General features: G+C 34.0%; 1 protein-coding gene across 2 annotated transcripts in view; it reads left to right on the top strand.

The window, feature by feature from the left end:
* Positions 1–24,069, top strand: part of SPATA17 (spermatogenesis associated 17) — a 229,228-nt gene that overhangs the window by 83,820 nt on the left and 121,339 nt on the right. For both annotated transcript variants that reach the window (XM_015116149.3, XM_077987022.1), the window contains exon 6: positions 13,631–13,754. In XM_015116149.3, coding sequence (XP_014971635.1) covers positions 13,631–13,754 — 124 coding nt within the window. The remainder of the gene's footprint in view (positions 1–13,630; positions 13,755–24,069) is intronic.

The following is a 24,069-nucleotide window of genomic DNA, read 5'->3' on the forward strand; positions in this document are numbered from 1 at the left end:
TCATGAAGTTGTTTAAATGTTAATACATTTAGTTACTTTAACTTTTTGTGAGCTCTGTTTTGGGTTGACTAGTTGCCTGGAGTACCTTTTAAAATCATCTCAACATTTCGATTATCAGTACCAAATCATTTACAAAGTGCCTGTATTGGAAGGCTATCTAATACTGTCTTGGATTTTGTAAATTCAACTTATAAGAAATAAAAGAACAGTACTGGAAGCACACTAGATGTTACATTTTCAAAACTTATTTAGTTACTACAGAGGCAGTGGAAGAAATAATATTATGAAATAAAATATATTCTGATAAAACAATAGGAAATATTTTAATCATATAGAGCTAATGTCATTCAAACACATTAAAATTGCTAACATATTTTGAGCACTTATGGTATACCAAGCATGGTGCTAAGCCCTTTATTATCTCATTCAATTTTCACAACAAATTTGTAAAATAGAAATTACCTGTTTCTTAATTGGTATACAAATATTAGTATAGATATTTGATAAAGAATGAATAATTATCTCAATGTAAGGTTAAGCATAAAATAAAAACAAAGAGCTATTTCATAGTTGATTATTTGCTAAAAATTAAGTGAAACTCAGAGTCAATATTAAGATTAATTTTTTTTGTGTTTTCTTTGATAAAACTCATTCATTTGCTTTTTGAAATATATTTCATTTTAAAGCTATCCCACAGGACGATTTTTGTTAAACTAATGATTTTAAAGAGTGGCATGTTTTCAGTTTTTGATGTATGAAAGATATTTGAATCACTAAAAAAAATGGCTGTTTTGTAGGTTCATTAAGTAAATAGGTAAACTGTCAGATAGCTTCCCTAAGTGGGCTGTCATGTTATTTCATTTATTTTTATTATTCAAACTCAAATTAACTTTGCAGTTTCACAATTTATCTATTGTGAATCTGAACAGTTAAGTAGGACAGAAGAAAATGTGCAGTTCCATTAAGCTCTAACATATCATTGGCTGTCAGGTAAGCCTTGTTATGCTGTCCATCCTCATTTAACTATCCCACAAGATCTCTTAATGAAGTTAAGCCCCAAGTTCACTCCAATAATTCTGTGGCAAGAGTTTGTGCATTGTAACAATTCATCACTTGTCAGGAAGGCACTTTTAGTTTATACATTTAATAAGGGCATCCTCTAGCTTGGTTAATTAGAAGTGAACAGTTTGCATATTTACTAAATGCGGAGTGTCATTGCCACCACGGCCTATTGCCTACATGAATTATTTCTCTATCTGCAATAAACAGCTGGGTAATTATTACTGCCATAATCAGATAAATTCCCTCTGTAAGGCTTTTCTTACATGGCAATTCTTTGAACTCATCCAAAGCTGAACAAAATTTATGAACTCCAGCATCAAGGCCACTTTTTCATAGGATGGTGTCCCTGTTCCCTATTTCAAGGACATGAGTAGAGCACCATAGATATTGTGTAAATAAGGAGAATAAATATGATTACTTCGAGATAACATTTCAGTAAACCTCATTTTAAAAACGTAATATTACGATCTCAGCCAAGTAAATGGTAGCAGTTTAGCTTTATCTAATTGTATGCTGATGACAGGTTCTTTTATAGTAAGGTCTATCCCAAAGAGGTCAAGAAAACAACATTTTAGTTTTCAAGAAACAAATTAGTCTGTAATGTTAACTATAAGTGGAACTTTTTTTCTGTAGAATCATTTTATATATCAAGATACAATAATTATAGTAATTAATTTGGTAGAAATTATATAATAACACAATCCAGGGTGTCCAACGTAAAATGTAGAATATATTCTTTGCTTTAAAAACAGTCTGCCATTTATTCATAATTACTAGTTAATGGCGTAATCCACGTAATCATTTTAAAATAGGGAATGATATTAACCATTTGATCACAGTCTTTTCACATACTATATTTTAACAAGAATGTACTACCTTTTACAATTTGGTATTTCAAAATATTTAAGAGCAAAATATACAGAAAGGAAAAAAATGCTTCAGTCCCTAGAAGGAATTAACAAAAGGAAAACGCTTATTATGTGGGTGTTTCAATTTAACTCTTTCCACAATGAATTTCAAGCAGTTTACAAAGGACATAGGGGCCACAGTAAAGGAAAATACAGATATGATAATGCTAATAGTATAATTGATCAGGGAAGATGATTAGCTAAGTATGTTCCATTAACAAAATGGAGAAACATTACTGCATATGCCAAGAAACAGTTTTTTCTAGCACCGGTCCTGAAAGAAATTTTACATGAATCCTCAGTAGCAGACACTAAATAATGTAATGAACGATATCTTCAGTAAGGTGATCTTTTTTTTTTTTTTTTCTTTTGAGATGGAGTCTCACTCTGTCGCCAAGGCTACAGTGCAGTGGTGTGATCTCAGCTCACTGCAACCTCTGCCTCCCGGGTTCCAGCAATTTTCCTGCCTCATCCTCTGAATACCTGGGATTACAGGCACACACCACCATGCCCGGCTTATTTTTGTATTTTTAGTAGAGACAGGGTTTCACCATGTTGGCCAGGCTGATCTCGAACTCCTGACCTCAAGTCATCCACATGCCTTGGCCTCCCAAAGTGCTGGGATTACAGATGTGAGCCACCATGCCCAGCCAAGTTTTTTATTTTTTATTTTTTTTTCTCAAATACAAAAAAGCAGTCTGAATTTCAAATCTTTCTTTTTTGTAGTGATCTTTTGAGGAAAAAAAAGTTCCTGGGGAATGTACTAAAATGTTACTCATTTGAAAGTAAAGGACTAAAATAGTATTAGTCCATAGACTTAGCCTTACGGTTGTCCAGCTTTGAGGAATGGATGGACTTGGAAGTTCTTATCTCTCACTTTTCTTACCTGATTTTTTGATAGACAACAAAAGAAAAGTTTCTTTTTTAAAAAAATTCTGTGATAAGGATTGAGAATGCTATGTTTCATATTGCTGATTTTGAGTAGATTTATCTCAGATGCAGATGCTTGATAATTAATAATATATAAACTTTTTAGTCACATTTGAAGATATGTTTACATTATTATGAAATTCTATTGAGAAAATGTTATTAGTGCCAAAAAATCATTTATATGTAATTCTGTCCTGTGGACTATTTTGGCCTTCATCTTATTTTATCTCTTTGAAGCATAAAGTCACCATACTTATTTTATCTCTTTGAAGCATAAAGGCACCATAAACCACTCTTCTCTTCTCTTATAACTTAATTCTTTGCCACCACTTTCTCTTGGTTTCTTTTCTCCATTTCTAATGGTTTCTTCTCCGCATTCCTTGTGTACTCTATTTGACCTTAAATATTAGTGTAGTATTCCCTCCTCGATGCATTTACCTTTTCATTCTACACTCTATGGGTGATCACTTTCACTTCTGTGACTTCTGCTAGAACTTGTATGATTTATAACTCCAAGTATTCTTCCACCCAGACCTCTATCTTGATTGTTTTAACCATCTATTCAGATGCCTGCTATCATTGCCACTTGGACATCCCACTGACATCTCAAGCTAAGCATGTTTAGATAAAATTATTTCCCTAAACTTCTTCCTCTTTCTATGGTAAATTGAACCATTCTTCATTTAGGCACCCAAGCCAGAAACATGAGATTTTCATTCTAAAAATTCTTTTCTCTATTGGTAGCTGAGCCCTATCAATTCTTTTCCTAGCTCTCCTCTTCAGTCTCCTCCCTACTGCTGCCTTACTGATCTTTCTGAAATATAAATCTGATCACCGTAATCTGTTTATTTCCTTCCTTTTAATTGTTCCATAGTAAAAGATGACCTAGAGGTTCTAGAAACATGTGAAACATAAACACTGGGATTACATTTTAGAGTATATTCTTAGCATAAGAATTAAGCAAACCCAAAATAAATACTTGAATCATATTCTTTAACAGTTTTAATACTAAAAAACATGAATCTTTGGAGAAGAATGTTAACATGTATTTTAGTTATAATATTAGCATAGAATGGGAAGTCATAGAACAAATGTATACCTAAATAAACTGAAATTGTATGATAAATAGGAAATTATGTAGTGATAATCTATTACAAAAACAGCAAATTGATAAATAATCATGTATTTTTAAATCACTTTTTTATTACTCCTTTGTAATGCTTTACAGCTCTTTCCATTTCCTTTCCTTCTAAATCTATCCTTTTCCCCTCTTGGAGTTGACAATGAAAAGAATGGAGAAAGAAAATTACTCCAATTTATTTCTCTCTCTCTCTCTCTCTCTCTCTCTCTCTCTCTCTCTCTCTCTCTCCTCTCTATGACCACTATTTTGTAACAGTTTCTTATCCAACAATAAATGGGATAGTATTCCCTGTGGCATTCATATAAAAATGATTTCTAAGATCAACTGTAAAAGAATTGCTCAATAAATAGTTTCCCAAAACTCATTAGATAATTTTTGAAACGACATGTAGCATACTGCTTTAAAATATGTTGATGTCATCCTATGGTATGTTATTATTGCTTTATGGTGGCATCGAGATTAGTTGAGAGATGCCCCTTGTCTGTGTTGACTGGATTGCATGCAAAAGCAGCAGCAATTATTTTTGCTTTAAAGTGAGGTTAACACATTTTAAACGAGAGACAATGTGTGATGTTTGACTAAAAACAAAATAAACGAGATCATGAAACTCTTTTTATAGGAAATGGGAACTGTAGCTACCTCAATTCTGAACTCTACCCAAAACATAAATGTAGTGTGTTGATCCTCCTCCTCCACAGCTGAATCACTGTGAAGATGGGCAATGGAGAGAATATGATATGCCTTCATCTATCTTTATGCAGAAAAGCCCCCATGCTGTGCCTCAAAGTCACAATCTGTAAAGTCATTTTATTTCACAAAGATGAACAGAGACCTTGTTAATAATATCTGCCCCTTACCAACTTTGGTAGAATGTTGTGAGACTGAATTAATGTCTGAAAGCATTTGGAGCCCTGAAAATAATGTACTATATAAATACATTTTATTATTATTGCTATTATTGTACTTATGTCATTCTCAATTATTTGACATCATACATATTATCTAAAATTTTACTTCCTTTTAGAGCAACTCTCTAGATGATAAAAAATAAAATAATTTTACAGTGAAATATGTGCATATTTTTAGAAAGAATACTACACAAAAATTCTTTTCAACCAAGTTGATTCAAAAAGTCAGAAGAAGAAAAAAAATTATTTTCATGAATGATCTTTGAATGGAGTCTTATTGCTTTTTATAATCATGCTAAGCAGGTAAATGAAATAATAGAGCAATTGGACAATCCCTTTGTATGATCAGACTAAAGTCATGGTATTGTAATTTTATAACATTGACCATTATCATCTTTTTTACTCTTTTCATTCTCAAAATGTCTTGTCTATAGAGAATAAATTTGCCAGCATTACCCTTAGAGAGCCCATTTAGGTGTGGCCAGGAAACCTTTCTTCTCAAAAGTGCATTTCTGTCCTTTGCTGTTGATGGTCAAAGCCTACCAAAGAGAGCAAGAGTTTCTAGTGAATGATCCAGCCTTATTTCAACACCACTCCTCTCTATCCCTGCTCTCTCTATTTAGTGAAAACTTGCTCACGGTTCAGTTCCCAACTCCAATACCATCACCTCCATGAAATCTTTTCCGATCCCTCTAATCAGAAGTGATCTCCCTGAACTTAAGCACTACGTATATATTTCTTTCACAGACTTATTTTTTACAGTCTGATAAATTATCAGCTATTTTGTTTGCAACCTACTTGAATGCAAGTACTACTCTTTAAACATCTTTATTTCTCTAAATATCTTAAACATGTTTGTGAAAATCTGCCTGAATAAACAAATGAGTGTTAATTCTCTACATGGTATTAACTCTTAAAGTAGCTTAGATATTTTTGAAGAGAAACTCTTCTATACTGCAACAAAGGATATTGTAACTAAACATTTTTGTTTTTTTTAACTAGAGGACCTTTCTAAATGTTTCTAAAATGTTAAAGTTTCAACTCTATGTTTCAGAGTAAGGTGTGAAACAGGTGCAACCTGAGTGCTTGAGTTAATGACTATGTGCTACAAAATATTTCATTTTAAATATATTTTCCCTTTGTGAAGGGCTGCCCTAATGGAATTTGCAACACCTGTCAACCAGATCCAGGGAGTAGGTAACCAGTAGCAAAATAAGGTAGATGAAATAAGTGGTGTAAGTTGTTTGACTGACTTAAATTTTGTTTCTAATGGGACTATTTTAGGTATCTTAATACCTTCCAGATAATCTATTCCAAGGTTTTTATCACTCACAAAATATTTTTAGATGTCAAACAGAATCCTAGCATGTAAATGACTTCTTTATGGTTAGTATTTTTATTGTATTTTAGACTCAGCATTCTCTTTTTCCTTTTATGGCTTACTTATTTGGTTAAATTAAGGTGAACATATTCAGGGCAGACAATTGTTAGAGATGAGATGTAAATACATTCAATAAATTTAACTAAAATACTTTTATAATATACCACAGCAGAAACTAATGCCATTTGACTATTTTAATTTTTTTGAGACAGGGTCTTACTATGTTGCTCAGGCTTGTCTTGAGTTCCTGGGTGCAAGTGAAACTCCTGCCTCAGCCTCCTGAATAGCTGGTATTACAGGTGTGTGCTACCACACCCATGACTATTTTTATTTTGAAGGCATCTTACAACAGAAGCACACACTGACTTTACTTGCCATGAAAACAGAATAAGAACAGTACAGAATTGTTTAAATCCATTTCCTTAGAATTGTATTTTTTCTTAAAGATGGTGCAGATGATGGCATTTTGTTTTATTTGAGAAATCTATGTAGTACTATTTATTAGCAGTTGCCTCTGCATCTTTAGGAATTTGTGCTTTTAAAACAGTCTTGGTAGAATTCTTTATTTCTTTGTCAAAATTATGATTTTTATGGAATTGTTGTGAAGTACATATTGTGTCTTCTTTGTAATATTTCATAGACTGTCTCAGGGTTCCACCTCCAGAATGTTTAATTAAGCCAATCTGGGGTGGGGTCTGAGAAAGTGCGTTTTTATTAGTTCCAAGGTGAAGTTGATGCTGCTGGTCCAGGGACCACACTTTGAGAACCACTGTCCTAGGCAAAGAGCTGGAGTTCTGGTTCTACTCCCACTTCCCAACAGATGACTTTCACAATGTAGTTTCTTCTCTCTCCTAATTAAACCATCAGGAGTGATGAAATGTACTAGTCGACTGAGAAATAGTTAAAGAGAATGCTGGCACCAAATTCATACTAGGTATTATGCCAAGTGTTTTGGGAGGTGCACATCAATAAATAAACATTATTCTTGACCTTCAGGACCTGTCTTAGTCAGTTTGGGCTGCTGTAGCAGAATTCCAGAGAGTGGCTAAACAAGAGAAATTTGTTTCTCACAGTTCTGGAGACTGGATAATTCAAGACAGGTGCCAACATATCCATCTGGTAAGGGCATTCTTCTTCGTTTGCAGACAGTCATCTTCTCCTTGTGTCCTCACAGAGGGAGAGTATCTTTCTCATGTCTGTTTTTAATCCCATGGCACTAATCCCATTCAATGGGGGCTCCACCTCTGTAACTGAATTACCTCCCAAAGGCCCTACCTCCAAATGCCATCACATTTAGGATTTAGGCTTCAACATGTGAATTTGGGGGGACTCGAATATTCAGCCTATAGCAGGGCCTTAGCATTCAGGAGGTTGAGCTGGCAAGTCATGCATGCATACCTACAACTATAATGTATTGCAGAAGGTAATGGACATATGAAAGAAATAAAGGATTCATAATCAGTGAGATTATGACAGTGGGAACAACTAAAGTTTAATTTTTGTTGAGGGGATCTATGAAGCCTTCTTAGAGGAAAGGATGGAGATTTTGTGCTTTTGTTCTTGACTTAAAAAAAGAGAATATAAAAATTATAAAGATTCTGTTTTTAGTATTATATTTTGAAATGGGCAAGAAAAGCAAAAAGAATATGTGTCCATCTTATTAATAATTTTCATTATGGTGAATAAAGCATTTAATGAGTATACTGAGCAAATATTGAACTGCATATAATTGAGTCATTTATATAATATGTTATATATCATACATATTTTTATATATTAATGTATTTATTAGGATTATGAGTTTGGATATTTTATATCACTTGTGGAAATAATATAATTTTGAGCAGAGTGCTCTTGTTCTTCAAAAATATTTTATAGAAATATATTATTTTTCTCCTTTGGTACAGACATTAGACAAAACCAAGAAACAGTTTAAAAAGAAAAAAATGTAACAAGGAAAAGAAAATCTGCAATGCAAGAAAACATGAATTATTACATGATAGGAAGTAATCATTACCATTCATTTGGTCTCGGGATTGAGCAGGATTATATACTTGTTTTTGCAGTCACTTCTCTGTAGTTCCTATCATCATTCATATACATAAACCTACACACTTATATGGAGACAGTAGTCTTTTAAAAATGTTTACTTATTCATTCAAATAGACATGGGCAACATAGACATAGTCTTTATTTTTTACAGAGTTTGCAGTCTAGTAGGGAAGACATATATTAAACAAATATATCCATAAATGTATCATTATACATTTTATTAAGTTATATGGAAGAAAAACAAAATTACGGTGTTTATGAGTGAAAAGAACAGTGAAAGGAGAATTCAGATTGCTGTAAAGGAAATCCAAGGCAGAAAATACAATTTAAGTGAAGATCTTGAGGTAGAAATAAATGGTTTGCTAGGAAATGAAATATAGCCATTGTGACTGAAGCATAGTGATTCCGGGAGAGAGTGATATGAAGTAAGAAGGAGAGGGAAGCAGGGGTCAATACTGAAAGGCCTTATAGGTTTGTATTGTGTGTTAGTTGTATTGTGCCAAATAGCTTTTAAGCATCTTTTCAGCTTCAGTCTCTTTTTATACATTAATGTTGTACATTAGAATTATTTACTTGCTCAAAAAATAGCAATACCGGCTCAATAAGGGTTAGAAAAAAGAGGTCATAGATGGAAGTGTCATAGATGGAAATATCACTGAGACAGTGATTTGTTGCATGAGATTTATTGGGGAGCAACATCTTTAAGAGAAGGGAAGAGGAAGGTTGAGGGAGAAGTTGAATTGCATCAGGAGGTCTCAGCTCTGGGATCTGGATGGCCCTTTATATTGGTCCCAAACCAAGACAAAGGCTCTGGGCCTATGTACTCTGTCAATTCCCAGTCATTGATTGAATCCAGGCTGGGGGCAGGATAACAAAATCTACCTGGGGCAGGGCAACTGATTTTCTCCAGTGAGATATAGTTATGAACAGTCAGCAGCCAGCACTCCTGGCAGTTGGAACTTTGGGTTTGGTTCTGTAGGTAGGAATGAGACATGATGAGCTCCTGCAGTCCTGGCCACTGCTTCACAAAGAGCCCCATAGTGATGTGATATAGCACAGCAGACATGCTTGTTGTCTTTTTTTTTTTTTTTTTTTTTTTTTTTTTTTGTGAGATGGAATCTTGCCCTGTCACCCAGGCTGGAGTGCAGTGGTGCGATCTCGGCTCACTGCAACCTCCGCCTTCCGGGTTCAAGCAATTCTCCTGCCTCAGCCTCCTGAGTAGCTGGGATTACAGGTGCCCACCACCACACCCGGATAAGTATTCATATTTTTAGTAGAGACATGATTTTGCTATGTTGGCCAGGATGATCTCGAACTCGTGACCTCAGGTGATCTGCCCGCCTTGGCCTCCCAAAGTGCTGGTATTATAGGTGTGAGCCACTGCACCCGGCCATGCTTGCTGTCTTTAGCCACACAGGTTATCTTCAGTTTTGCAAGGAGAAACCATCCCTCAGATAAGTAGGTGGAGGACAGGGAAAGGAAGAATTTATTTGCATGGTCTTTTCTGTCTCCTATTTTCCACTTATCAGGGTTTACCCCATAACCCATGCCTCTTAGGAAGCCATATTCTATGCTCTGCATTGTGGGATTTCATTCGTAAAATAAACTCTCATCAGGAGAGAGAAAGGAGGAGACAACCAAGGGAATTAGAGAAAGCATATCCAGTTGAGTAGGTAAAGCATGTAGCCTAGTACTTGGCTCATAGTAAATGTTCAATAAATAGCTAACACTTACATAGCACCTTACTGTGTACCAGCCAATATTTTGAGCACTTTACATTGATTAACTTATCTCATTCTCACAATAATTTAATGGAAAAGATACTAATACTAATATATTTACATTTTACAAATGAGGAAATTGCAGCTCAGAGGGTAAACAGCTAGTAAGGAGCATAGCAGAGCTGTTATAACCAGGTGCCATTTCAGAGTCTATGCTCTTGGCCAGGTGCAGTGGCTCAGGTCTGTAATCCCAACACTTTGGGAAGCCAAGACAGGTGGATCGCCTGAGGTCAGGAGTGGCCAACATGACGAAACACCATCTCTACGAAAAATACAAAAATTAGCTTGGCGTGGTGGCACGCTCCTGTAATCCCAGCTACTTCAGAGGTTGAGGCAGGAGAATTACTTGAACCAAGGAGGCAGAGGTTGCAGTGAGCTGAGATTGTGCCACTGCACTCCAGCCTGAGTGACAGAGCAAGACTCCGTCTCAAAAAACAAAACAAAACAAAAGCAGAGTCTATGCTCTTAATCACTCCACTATATTGTGGCTATTACTATTGCTATCATTATTAGAATATGTAAATACTTTATTATCCCTATAAATATCATTAGCAAAATACATTCAAATATGTAAAGCTTTTCAAGAGTTTCAGTAATTTTTATCTTTATTTTAAAACTATATCAGAAAATGTTTTATAGATATGAAAACAAGGCAGAAAGTCTTGGAACTTATTCAAGTTTCTTTATATGGTAGAAGACAGAAATATAAGATAAAAGAAAATATGCATGGCTAATTCAATAAAAATATATTTGGCATATTATTTCTTGTGTCAGGAAGATGACAGCCTGGTCTGGAGTTAGAAAATCTGCAAACACAGAGGTTCTAATTCCATTTCTGCCATTAACTTATTTGTTAATCACAGTAGGTCATTTAATCTCTTTATGTGTTTCTGTATTTGCAAAATAGAGTAATTAGTAAAAGCTATACCATATCTATCAGAGGACTTTTTTCTTTCAGGATAGAAATGAGAAAATACATCTGAAATGTAAAAACAGAAAAACAATAGATTTAAATGTCTTAGAAGTACTGCATTTTAAAAACCTCCACATTAAAAATATAGGTAATTTTTATAATTTTGTAGGGAATCCTAGTTAGAATGGTTTCCATCCTTTTATCTTTAATGAGATCCTAATTTTTATTGCATCCTGCACACTGAGCAGTATCTTCACCCTGCTGATATAACAAAAATTTATATATCAAGAATAATTTATTTAGCAATTCCTACTTCATTGTTCAACAAAGAATGTTTGACAAAAATATTACTGCCTTGTTCAGTATATCCACACACTCTCAAATGTTACAAGAAATCAATTTGGAACCTAAGAATTGATTTTTTTCAATAATTGGATGAATTTATTAAATTAACTACTTTTGTGTTTTGAGATTACAGCAGATGAGTGTTTTTAGTGTTTCTTACGTGTTTTCTTTATACACTGGAAAGTAACATTGTTTTCCATTATCTCACAGGTTTAGTTCACTGTGCCATGCCACTCTATACATACTGTTTTTATTTTACATTTCCATATTCTGAAGATGAACTGTTTTTACTACTTAAAATAACTTGCACTTTTGATTTTGTGTCCAAGTTCTATGTACATCTTTGTACCTTACCCGTTCATATATGTTTTCAATTATATTAGGCCTTTCTTCTTATATAAGACCTTTTCATATTTATTAAATTATTTATAGAGCACAAACTTCCCTATAGATTTTTTTATTTTTATGATTGCTTAGAAAATTACTGTACTTACATTTAGAGTAATATAAAATTAGATACATGCATTTCTGAGTAATTATCTTTACAGTGGTAGTTCTCTGGTTAATTTTTATTTTTTTCATAATAACAATAGTAAAGATTAAAACAAATAATATATTCACTTTTAATGTAACATATGATTGTTATTTTTCCAAGCAAAAATTCTCATTTATTCATATGTAACTGCCTTGAAATTTGTACTTTAAGGACAAAGAAAGGTCACCAATCCCTCTAACTCCTGGTTCTTTGTCAAAAATGGACACAGTTAATGAGGTTTGTTTGGTACAGAACAAATTCTCAGACACAGATAGAGATCCTTTCAATGGAAACAAATTTGTTTGGCTTTACCAGGTTACTTAGCGATTAATAATAGCCTTGAGATGCAGGTCAGAGAGGTCATTGTACCAGCTTGCCAACACAATCTAAACGTGCAGCTAGCCTGGCTCTGTGGGCGCAGAAGCCCCCAAAATACTATGCATAAAGTAAAACAGGCTATTTTCTGACTCCTTTTTTCATATTAATAAGCAATTTTCAAGAGAAGGGTGGCAAAATGGGGGCCATGCCACTCCAAGTAATTCATTTATTTTGCAATTTAATCTTATGTTGAAAAAAATTGCTCTGCTGCAATAGCATAGCTTGGTGATTTTTAAACGTCAGTGTGTTTCATAAGTAACCTTGTATGAAGTATTGTATTGGTAGCCTTTAACAGAAAATTGCAACAAAAATATTTCTAGACATTGAAGTAGAAAGGAGAATCTCTTTTATTTTTTGAATTTTTTCCTCTACTTTCCTCAGATATCTTTGAGAAAAATGCTCAGATAGTTTATTTAAAACTTTACTTACAGAACTAGACACTAAGTTACATACCTACTTTAAAAAAAAAGTATAGTACAATTTCAAAACATTATTTTAACACAAAGAGTTAAGTTTTTCCTTGAAAATAAAGGATTTATTTTTCTCCATATTTGATATCATAATCTGTTTAGCAGGTGTTTTCACATAGTATACTTAAAAGCTTTTTTTGTTTATATTTCTTAGATACACATAAATAATGAAAAGTTTCATTATTTTAATAGAATTTATTATGCCTAGAAAAGACTTGCACTTTCTCACCTGATTTAGCTTTTATTCGAATTATCTACATAATTGGACAAAATGTCAGCCTTTGTTTGAAGTGCAAGATAATATATGTAATCTTATTGGTATTATTTGAACTGTCAACTGAAGTAAACCTACAATAAATTAAGTGTATGTATAAAACCTGTCACATTTTTAAATTTAGGCCATTAGTTAGTATGCAAAATAAATGATTAGAGATTTGAAAATACAAATCCAAAATGTAAGGGAAAACAGTAGCTCAGATGCTTTCTTGGGAGATTTAAGTATGTCCAAAAAAGTTAATCTTAAAACAAAAAACCCTGATAATTTGGTAAGACACACTTTGCATTTGATATGAGTATTTTCTCAGCTTTGAATTAATTATAATATACTCATTTGATCTCAAAAACTTAATCACCAAAATATCACATAAATGCTTTCTAAATTTTGCAAAGATTCTTGTAGAAAATGCAGGTGAGATAGACTACACCACTGATTTGGATGGATATGGATGATGGTTGCCCCTCAAAAAAAAAACTGATTTATCATCAGTGAAAGAATTAAAATGTGAACACATAGTATCATAAATAACTACAGATGGTTTTGATGCAGGAAGGCACTGGAGGAGTTTGCAGAAATGAAAGAAAGAGAAGAGAAGAAAGCTAACCTCGAAAGGGAAGAGAAGAAAAGAGATTACCAAGCCCGAAAGATGCATTACCTCCTCAGCACAAAGCAGGTTGGTCTACCTGTCCCTGACAGCTCCTGTAAGCCACTTGGGCCCCTAGCCTGACAGAGATAAACTAGCAAGCTGAATGGGACACGACTTGTTGAAAAGATATCACAAAGACACTACTTCGAGTTCAATTTCGTGCTTCTGTGTAGGTGCGCGCAGGCACCATGACTCGTCTGTGACAGCAGCTTCATAGAGGCAGCTGCTGCGATGCTGGCAGAAAGGTCCAAGTCAGCAGTGTGATCTGCCACGGTGATAACACAACACGAAGGGCATAACCTCGCTTTCAAAACTCATTCTGAATGGCTTATTGTTGTGTTGTGAATTGATCAAGAACTAACAAGTTATTAGGCTGAAGTGGCTTTCATGTTTTCTCTTTTAATTGAGCTAATGTTGAGATTAAAACCATTTTTTGACCCTTTCTAAATTTTGATGGAAGTTTTCAGGTAAAACTTTTAACAAAATTGCTTCAGCAGTTACATCTTCTTATAGAAATATAAGCATGAAATTTGGAATACTTAGACATTTATTTTACAATGCTTGCTAAAATGTCAATACCTTGGATTTTGTCCTGGTTACTAGGAAAGAATACATGGCATGTGGAATAGTCTCAAAAAGAAATACGGTTTTAAAAAAACATGAATTTGGGGGTTGAGATGTGTTTTGTTACTAGGGAGCTAGTCAGGAAACTAGCAATCTCTGGGTTTTTATTTTTTCTCACAGACCTTCAAGTCCTATGTTATAGTTTTGGCCAGAGTCACATAGTCGAATGTCTCCAGGCAGGGGCAAGTCAAGTCCCAGTGGTGAAGGGTGAGCCCCAAGACTGAATGTCATCCTTAGAGGCATCCAAATTAAAAAAATATATTAAATCCTGGGCTGGCCGTGTACATTTGGAGCGTAGATCTCCCTCTATCTCTAGCTTCTGCTTGGTAGTCTAAATATCAATACTTTTTAATCATGGTGACTATCTTCATGTTTACTTGGATTTGTGTAGCTGAGTTATCTTCATGTGACAGGTAAGGAAACAAACTCAGAGGTGTTACGTGGCTGAGTTAGAAATACAAAGTAGAAATAGACATGGCACTCGGCAATCTAAGGTCACTGGACTTCAAATACTTAGGCAGTAATTTAAAGATACTTTTAAAAATTAAAAGTCAAAATATTTTAACTTTTCATTAAAATCTATGGTAGTAACAGTTTTAGTTGTATAATTGAAGTGCTACCTTTTTATATAGAATTTCAAATAAAAAATTCCTTTTCGCAGAAATTTTTTAACTTTAGTTATTAGTCATTTCAACTTTCATTAAACTAAGCATACTATTAATACCCTTATTTCTTTAAATCTGGTATTTTATTTTTTACAATACATTTGTTAATCGTAGTAAAGCGAACATCTTTATACTCTGAATCTTTCTTAATATGAGTTCTAGTTGTGCTAAGTATACTTATGATGGGTATTGTAATACAGAAAGCATTGTTTTATATAGTGAAATCATTTTGTTTTTTTTTAAGAGGGAGCAAAAAAGAGTCTTACCCTGTTGCCCAGGCTGCAGTACAGTGGCGTGATCTTGGCTCACTGCAACCTACGCCTCCTGGATTCAAGCAATTCTCCTGCCTCAGCCTCCAGAGTAGCTGAGATTACAGGCACCCGCCACCACACCAGGCTAATTTTTGTATTTTAATAGAGATGGGGTTTCACCATGGTGGTCAGGCTGTTCTTGATCTCCTGACCTCAAATGATCCCCCCACCTCGGTCTCCTAAAGTGCTGGGATTAAAGGTGTGAGCTACCACACCTGGCCTAAAATAGTGAAATTGTATTTAACTGAACATTTGTTAATTCTGTTTTATTCAAGGTTGTTGAGATACTGAGTATCTAGTGAAATGATTTAGAAAGTCCATGAAGACTCAGGTTTTTTTTAACTAATAAAAATAATCTGACAGCAAATATCTATGGAGTGCTTATCATGTGCCAAACAGTATTGTAGAGACTTTCTATGCATTATTTCTTTAATTAATTTAATTTCATTTCATTTTTTAAATTAAGCACCTGGTTTGACAAAGAATTTTCACAAACCTGACTGAAACACTTGAATCATAGACCTTAATGGATTTTCAGATATTACCATTGTGTTTTAAGTATATTTGTATTAACAAATACAAGCTGTCAATGCATTTTTCTCCTTCTTTATACCATATAAGCCGCTGATAATATCAATGTGTGTAAACTTTAGTGATCCCTAGTCTCCAAAACTCCTTGGCATCCAATAAAATAATTATTTTTGAGGCACTATGGCAAGGTTGAAAGAACCCAAATATTGTCATCAGACAGAGCTGAGTTGACATCCCAGCTCTCACACTAAGGGTAATATATTAGGAGATTACCTTCAGTTTTCCGAGCCTCTGCTTCCCTCTGCATTTGTGGGATAATGAAACCCATCTTGGAAGAATGTTATGAGGATTAAATGTCATGTATTTAAAACAGTGCCAGACCGTTAGATGGCATTCAGTAAATGGTAACAATCATATTATTAGAATTTAACCACAGATAAACCTAAGGTTTCCTTCTTTAATTTTCTTCCATTAATCTTACCAATTGGAAGCATTCATTTTCTCATTTCCTTTCTTGGCTTTCCTTTAGTTATTAATAAAAAAATTAGTTAGAAATCTCTATGCTGGTGTCCCCCACCTCCATTTGACACTTGACTTCACAGACCTGAGGACATTACAGGTGTAACTGTATTCTCAAATTGCTTCCCTTGGAGAGAAATATTACAAAAATAACAGGGATTTTCATTTGGACCTGGCCAGTTGGTAAACTTCATCATAGTGATCTTAAGATTTGATCACAGGTAACTAGAGATGAAAAAACAACCCTTTGAACCTATGGAGCCACTTTTATTTCCAAGACAAACTTTTTGTGTGTGTGGTGGTGAAATAGAATAGCTGTGTCATCTTAGTCTCATCTGTTCATTTTGTTCAAGGGATTAGTTGTACTGACAGAATGATACTGGAAAGTTCATATGTTCTATTCCTTATATCCCAACAGATTTGCTTTACTTAGCTTTTAATCAGTATTTTTTCATCATGATATAAAAAAGTTGACCTTTAAAACATACTACAAGTCACAACTATTAAAACAAACAGTCTCCATCTAAACAAAAGTATGCAACACTAAGATTTAATAAATACAACAAACATGAATCTTAACTTAAATTCACCAGTTAATCACTTCCAATAATATTTTTGAGTACCTGCCATCTAATAGTAGTGTGCTAGGACTTTAGTATAAATATAAACTATTTAATCTTTAACCGCAAAAAGCGCTGAGCCTAATTTCAGTCTAATGTCAATTTTTTTGTAGATGGAAATTGCCAACTTTTCACTACTGCTTATATGGGCGATCTCACTGAAATTAATAACTATTTATACTTATGATTTTGCTGATGTGCTATTTTATTTTAATAAAAAACAACATAACCTTCCTTCCTGAGCCTAAGATTCAGAGAATAAAAGACACATATTTCAATCTGAGTGTTGTTAGTAATTTTTACAGCATGTCTGGGCTATTGGGAAGCAATTAAGCTGCAGATTTTTAAATATTCCTTACTTGGTTGTTTACAAATTAATTTCATTGTTTGTTTTAAGATTTTGATTTCAAATTATATTTGTAGACCTTTAAGTACAAATAAAAGCCAAATAAGAATTAATAATATTTATTTTAAAAGATTTGTATCAATTTTAACATTCAGTGCCTGCAGATATTTGAAAATTCTCCAAATAAATATTCAAGTTTGAATAATTTTATAAAAAGTGTGTCAGGATAGGAAAAGCTTTATTGATCTGCTTAAAAGGAATAAATCTAATAGCATTTTTAGCTAAGAGGGGGACATTATATTGATGATTTATATTGGCGATTGGTGATTAGGAATGATGTTAGTATGGTTTATAGAATAGTAATTTTTACATTACATTTTTATTGTTCTAATAGCTTACTTTAGATGAGTAGAAATAAAACATTAATTTTGACAGTGCTTCATAAAAGATAATTTTGTAAGTCAAAATTGTATTTGTGAATTCAGATATAGATGGTGTAAGATTGAGTTTTTTAATGTATTAGTAATTTTAGGATGATTATGCTGGTATACTCATATACTCATATGCTGATTGCAAAGTTTTAAAGTCAGGTTTAAGCCTATATTTAGTACAAATTCAATGTATACCTTAAAATATTACCAAAAGCTATTACTAATTTTTGATGGTATTAATTATCTCATCTTTATTCAAGCAAATATGTTAGCGCTAATAGAAATTACACAAGTAAATAACTAATATTGCAATGAGTGAATTAATAGACCCCTCAGGGTTTTATTAATTAAAAAGTTTGAGTCATATTAAAACACCTTTTGTGTATGTTTACTTCAATCAGAAAGCTGAATATGGTAACTTATTTGCATAAATAATCAATCACCATTTACTAGTAGTAATAAGGTTAATTTGTTGCTACAGACATAATAGGATTAGTCAATTATATTTCCCAGAAAATACTATTTGTTATGCACCCCATCACCTGTAAAACAGGATTGGGTTTAGCACCCTTATTAAATGAACACATCAAAAAATCTTTGTCCCTGTAAAAGTTTTATGAAAGGAAGGCTAATTTTGGTTGATTTGGATAAAGTAAAATGCAAATATTGCTTCCATTTGTAAATTTAATTTATCTTTCTCTAAAGATTGATTACTTAATAAAGTTATTTATTTTGATTCAGTAACTAGTCAAACTAAATCTAACACATATAAGACATATTTCCTTTGAAGAAAATCTCATTTGCAGATTTGTTTTATTCCAAATAAACTGACTTTCATTCCCCTGCCCTTGTTCTTAGGTAATAAATTATGTTGTCTGCTCCACCTACTGGTGGATATATGCAAAGGCCTATTGTTGGATTTAGTAAAAGATGCCTCTAAAGTATTGCCAGAATTTTTGAGAGTCTTCCTGGAGATTAGAAAAATTACAGACAAATGTAAAATTCAAGATCCAAATTATAAAAGGTTAGTTTGGAAATATTGGTTATTACATAGAATTATACACGGTAATAGTTATCTTATTAGTAAAAATGTTACCCTGTTTTTCATTTTAATGTGATAATAAAAAAGGTAAATAAACATAAAATATACATATAACTCAGTATAACTATGTCTATTTTATTTTAGTGTGGCATTTAAGAGTTTACACATATTGAAATTAAAACTAAAGTAGAAACAAATTTACTTCAATTAAAATTGTTACATGTATATAATGGAAATAGTTTTCATGTCATAATTTATACGATAGATTTTTGATGTTTTTCCTCACTCCCCACTAAAGCAGTGAAAATATTACTGAAATAACTATTTTATTTATTATTTTAAAAAGATCCTATACTGTGTTTAATACTGATAAAATTTTACTTTGAATTATATTTTTGAGGAAGCCAAAACGGTTTCAGCTACTTTTTTCCCAAATGATGTTAAATCATATTTGTATAGAGAAAGACTGTCTTAATTTTAAAAATTAAACTTGGCCAGGCGCGGTGGCTCACACCTGTAATTCCAGCATTTTGGGAGGCCAAGGCGGGTGGATCCCGAGGTCAGGAGATCAAGACCATCCTGGCTAACACGGTGAAAACTCGTCTCTACCAAAAATACAAAAAATTAGCCAGGCGTGGTGGTGGGTGCCTGTGGCCCCAGCTACTCGGAAGACTGAGGCAGGGGAATGGCATGAACCTGGGAGGCGGAGCTTGCAGTGAGCTGAGATAGTGCCACTGCACTCCAGCCTGGGCGACAGAGCGAGCCTCCATCTCAAAAAATAACAATAACAATAACAATATAAATAATAATAAAATAAATAGATAAACTTGACATACCCATAATTAATTGGTAGTCTGTTGATATGAAAAACAATTTTATAAGACAAATCTTTTTAAAAAAACTTATTTTAATTTCCAGGATACAAATCTTATAAGGTGAAAAATATTTAAATTAGGAAAATTTTGACCGGATGTGGTGGCTCACGCCTGTAATCCTAGCACTACGGGAGGCCAAGGATGGCAGATCACTTGAGGTCAGGAGTTCGAAACCAGCCTGGCCAATGTGGTGAAACCCTGTATCTATTGAAAATACAAAAAAAATTAGTTGGATGTGGTGGCAGATGCCTGTAATCCCATACTGGGAGGCTGAGGCAGGAGAATCGCTTGAACCCGGGAGGGAGAGGTTGCAGTGAGCCGAGATCGCACCACTGCACTCCAGCCTGGGTGAAAGAGCAAGACTCTGACTCAAAAAAAAAAAAATATTAATTATTCCAAATCATTTATTGCTTTCAACTCTATCTTTTAAGTATCTAGGTGGTGAGATCTTATGCATATCAAGTGCTCAATATATGATTATTCACTTTTACTTTGAGATGATGAAGCCCTAGAAAAGTGGCAGCCTTACCATGTGCACCTGCCAACGTGTGTGCGTATGTGTGGGTATGTGTATCTATGTGTCATATGTCTTTGTATATTTGGTATATTTGGAAAGTATCTTTGGGGTGACAGGGAAACTCAAGAATAATGTTAAGATGTACCTGCAATGACTTTCTGGAGCACATATCTGGACCTTATAGACATTATCTCAAAACCACTTTTCTGACTTGAAAAACATTGATTTTGTTCCTTTCTAGTTTCTTAGTTGGACCTTTTTTCCGTCTTTTGTATTTCCATGATATATATACAAAAGGATGTATGCCTTGATACTTATGGTTGCCGATAGTACCCTTATCTTCATTGAACTGAAAATTATATTTATGATCTTTGTGGTTTGATGCAACCTGAGTTTGAGCATTCACATGTTCTTTGTGAAATTTTTCAGGCTGTTATTTTTTTTTCTGTGTGTGTGTGTGTGTGTGTGTATTTTTCTATTTTCTAAATCAGACATCACATTAAACAATCCACAATTCTAAACTATCCCCAGTTAACCAGGATTTTGAAGTAGTTGACTCTTCTTCATTTTTTGCTGCCATCTTTCAGTTCATCATCCCAGGTGTCTTTCAAATCAGTCCCTTCATATTTATTTCCTGAACCCTGAGCAATTGTAATAGTCTCTAAAATGATTTTCTTTTTAAGTCTTTTGTCCTTTAACCCAGTATATTTACCACCATCAGATAAACCTTTCTAACAGAGCATTTTTATTTCATTTATCTTTGCAGTTTGTAAGCCTCCAAAGCTACCCTGTTATCCATAGGATAAAATCCATATTTTTCAGCATAAGCATTCAAAATTCTTTATAATCTGACTTCACTCTGCTATTCAGTCTGATCTGCCTCTGCTCCTCAATATGAGCATACTGACACAGTCTGACTTTATATCCTAGAGAAATTTATCATAAGATTCTCTCTCTCTCTCTCTCTCTCTCTCTCTATATATATATATATGAGGTAGGTGACTTCTGGTGACTTGTCATATTGTGGAAACTCAGAAGCCTCCCCTCTGCCTCTCACAGAAAAGGAGAAATATGTTACAAGCTTTTTGCTAATACTTTGAATTTTACTGTTACTTTACCATTAAAGATGTATTTCTTTCTCCTATTAAATTTAGATAACTAATTTAGATTATTTTTAGAAAGGAGATATTTTAGCTTTCAGGTTGTCCTTAATGGTATGTCTTAGTGAAAATTGATACATTGTGAACAGCTTCTGATAAGAATGGGAGAGAAAAGTACATTCAGAGACCTGAGGCAATACCTAGAGTATAAAGACCCAAATGGACATAAAGTTGGTAAGAAAGAGATCCAGGGATGCTGAAGGGTGTAATGCATTCATGGGATGTCTGGGGAGGAAAGTAGGTATTTATGGCACTAAAAAGAATATTAAGAGGACATGCAGAAGAAATGTATCAGTTTTGTCATTTTGCTTAGGGTCACTGTTATTTAGTATCAGTTATTAACACAGCATTCTCCAAAACAAATTCTTAATTCTTACATTCCCTGCAACTTATTTAGCAAACTTATTCAGGAGTTGGAAAGGTCTGGTAATAAGACATAGTTATGGATGTATGGTTTGGGAAGTAGATTCATATGTTTTACATGAAGGATCTTATATTTGGTTTTGCTAACTTCCCAGTAGTTTGTATGAATGTTTTCACGCAGAAAAATTTAACAATAGGAGCTCACACTGACAGAGGCGCCACTCATCGGAATGTGCTAGAGCAGCATGGGATCTTTAGGATGATCTTTCCAGCGTTCTCTTTTAACCGATTAAAGAAATTAAGACTAGAAGATGAAGCAACCTGCTCAAGGTCACACAACTAGTTTGAATACATTCTGTAAAGCTGGGGCATCCTCAGTAAACCATGGTCACAAAAAAAAAACCTGAGTTAGTCATCTACATCTGCGATCTACATCTGGTTCACCTAAATAAACCCTACATGGAAGGAACTGTATCCTACCTTTATGACTGTCCAGCCATCCTTCTTCAAAGGATATTCACTGGTTTTTCATTGAATTCCCTTTTTTCTCTTTCTCTGAAATGGTTTGGTACTTATAAGAAACATCGATTCTAAGTGAGTTCATGTACAAAGATAAAAACTAGGGCCTGTATATAGAAGCATAAAGAAAGCCAGAATGTAATTTAGATATCTATGGTACCTTCTGGTGAATTGCTCAAAGCAATTTATTATATCTATTTTCAGAATATTCTATAAAGCAGAAATTATCTCTCTGGTGACTACAATGTTTGGGACTCTTTTTTTCCCCCTTTGCACCCTTGGTAGGTTTATTCTTTCAAGATTACATAGAGATCTGACTTACGATCTTTGGATCCATAGTTTAAGAGGCAGGCCCTCAAGTGTGGACATTTGTTCTTAATCCCAAGTGAACAGCTCACATCACAAAATCATCACATAATTTGTTACTATTGGCAGTCTCTGTGCAGAAAGGCCAAGGACTGAACTAGCATGGAGAATGAATTACCTATTAACTTTTACATTTTATTTCCTCCCTCTTTAACATTGTAGTTTTTATTATCCTGTAATATATGAAAGGGATGGCATTATTATCCATTGTCAGTTCTCTTTGAAGAGACAGCGCGAAGTGGTTTTTTTAAAAAAATCTTGTTGTGTTCTCAAATGAATTCCTTTTCTGCTCTTCTTTTAACTTTTAACTCTTGCCATCTTTTAACTACGTCACATCTAAGAAAGAGGCAATAATTTCCGAAAGAGGCAAGAATAAAATAAAAATTAATTAACAGAGAGCCACTTAGGTAGAAAAGTGCCTTAGCTCTTTCCCTTATGTATTTTTTGCTTTTAAGTGTGCAGCATTTTAAAATAAATCATTTAGCAAAACACATTATAAACCTCCCCCTTATGTATGACTGGGAGCAGATCCATGTGTTATGGGCCTGAAGCTTATACAATTTGGGGAGTACACCTTTAAGGATAAAATATGCAAAATTTCAAATACAAGAGGATAAGTTCATTATTTCTTTTTTCTTTAGAGACAGAGTCTCGCTGTGTCACTCAGGCTGGAGTGCAGTGGCGTGATCATAGCTTGAGTTCGTGGGCTCAAGTGCTCTCCTACCCCAGCCTCAAGTAGCTAAGACTACAGGCAGGTGCCACCACACCTGGCTAGGTTTGTTCACATGTTTTGTAGAGATAGGGTCGTGCTGTGTTGCCCAGGCTGCTCTCAAACTCCTGGCCTCAAGTGATCCTCCCGCCTCAGCCTCCCAAAGTGCTGAGATCACAGGCATGAGCCACCACACCTGGCAATAATTTTTATAATGAGAAAGGAAATCATTTCAACCACATTTCAAATTTTAATGGGCTGATACTACCCAACATCTTAGAAATCTAAAAATATAGCATAGTGCTTTAATGAACTGCCTGGCACAGCTCTGGAGCATTTGTTTTCTATATTTTGACTTCATACTCTTTGATTGCTTCTCTTTTGACAATAATATTGTTAAACTTTCTGAAGTGAGAAAAGATGGATTATTTACCATTTTGTTCTGACAACATTGATCTAAATTTTCATTACTATAAAAGTGTTGTATAATGCATTATGTTGAATATATTTTTGAAAGGAAAGTCTTCCATTTTGTATAGAAAATTGTAAGAATTGGATTCCCCATTTATGATTTACACATCTGAATGTTGGAATAATTTTTTACAGACTAGCTTTGGGCTGGGTACATTTTAAATCTCACTTCTTCCCCACTACCCACAGACTTCCATGGTGAGGCACTTTAGCAAGTTCCTATTGCAATGAAGCCCCTGGCCCTGCTCCTTCATTCAGGGTGCCTCCTATCCA

The sequence above is a fragment of the Macaca mulatta genome, chromosome 1 (assembly GCF_049350105.2).
Source record: "Macaca mulatta isolate MMU2019108-1 chromosome 1, T2T-MMU8v2.0, whole genome shotgun sequence".
Lineage (NCBI taxonomy): Eukaryota > Metazoa > Chordata > Mammalia > Primates > Cercopithecidae > Macaca > Macaca mulatta.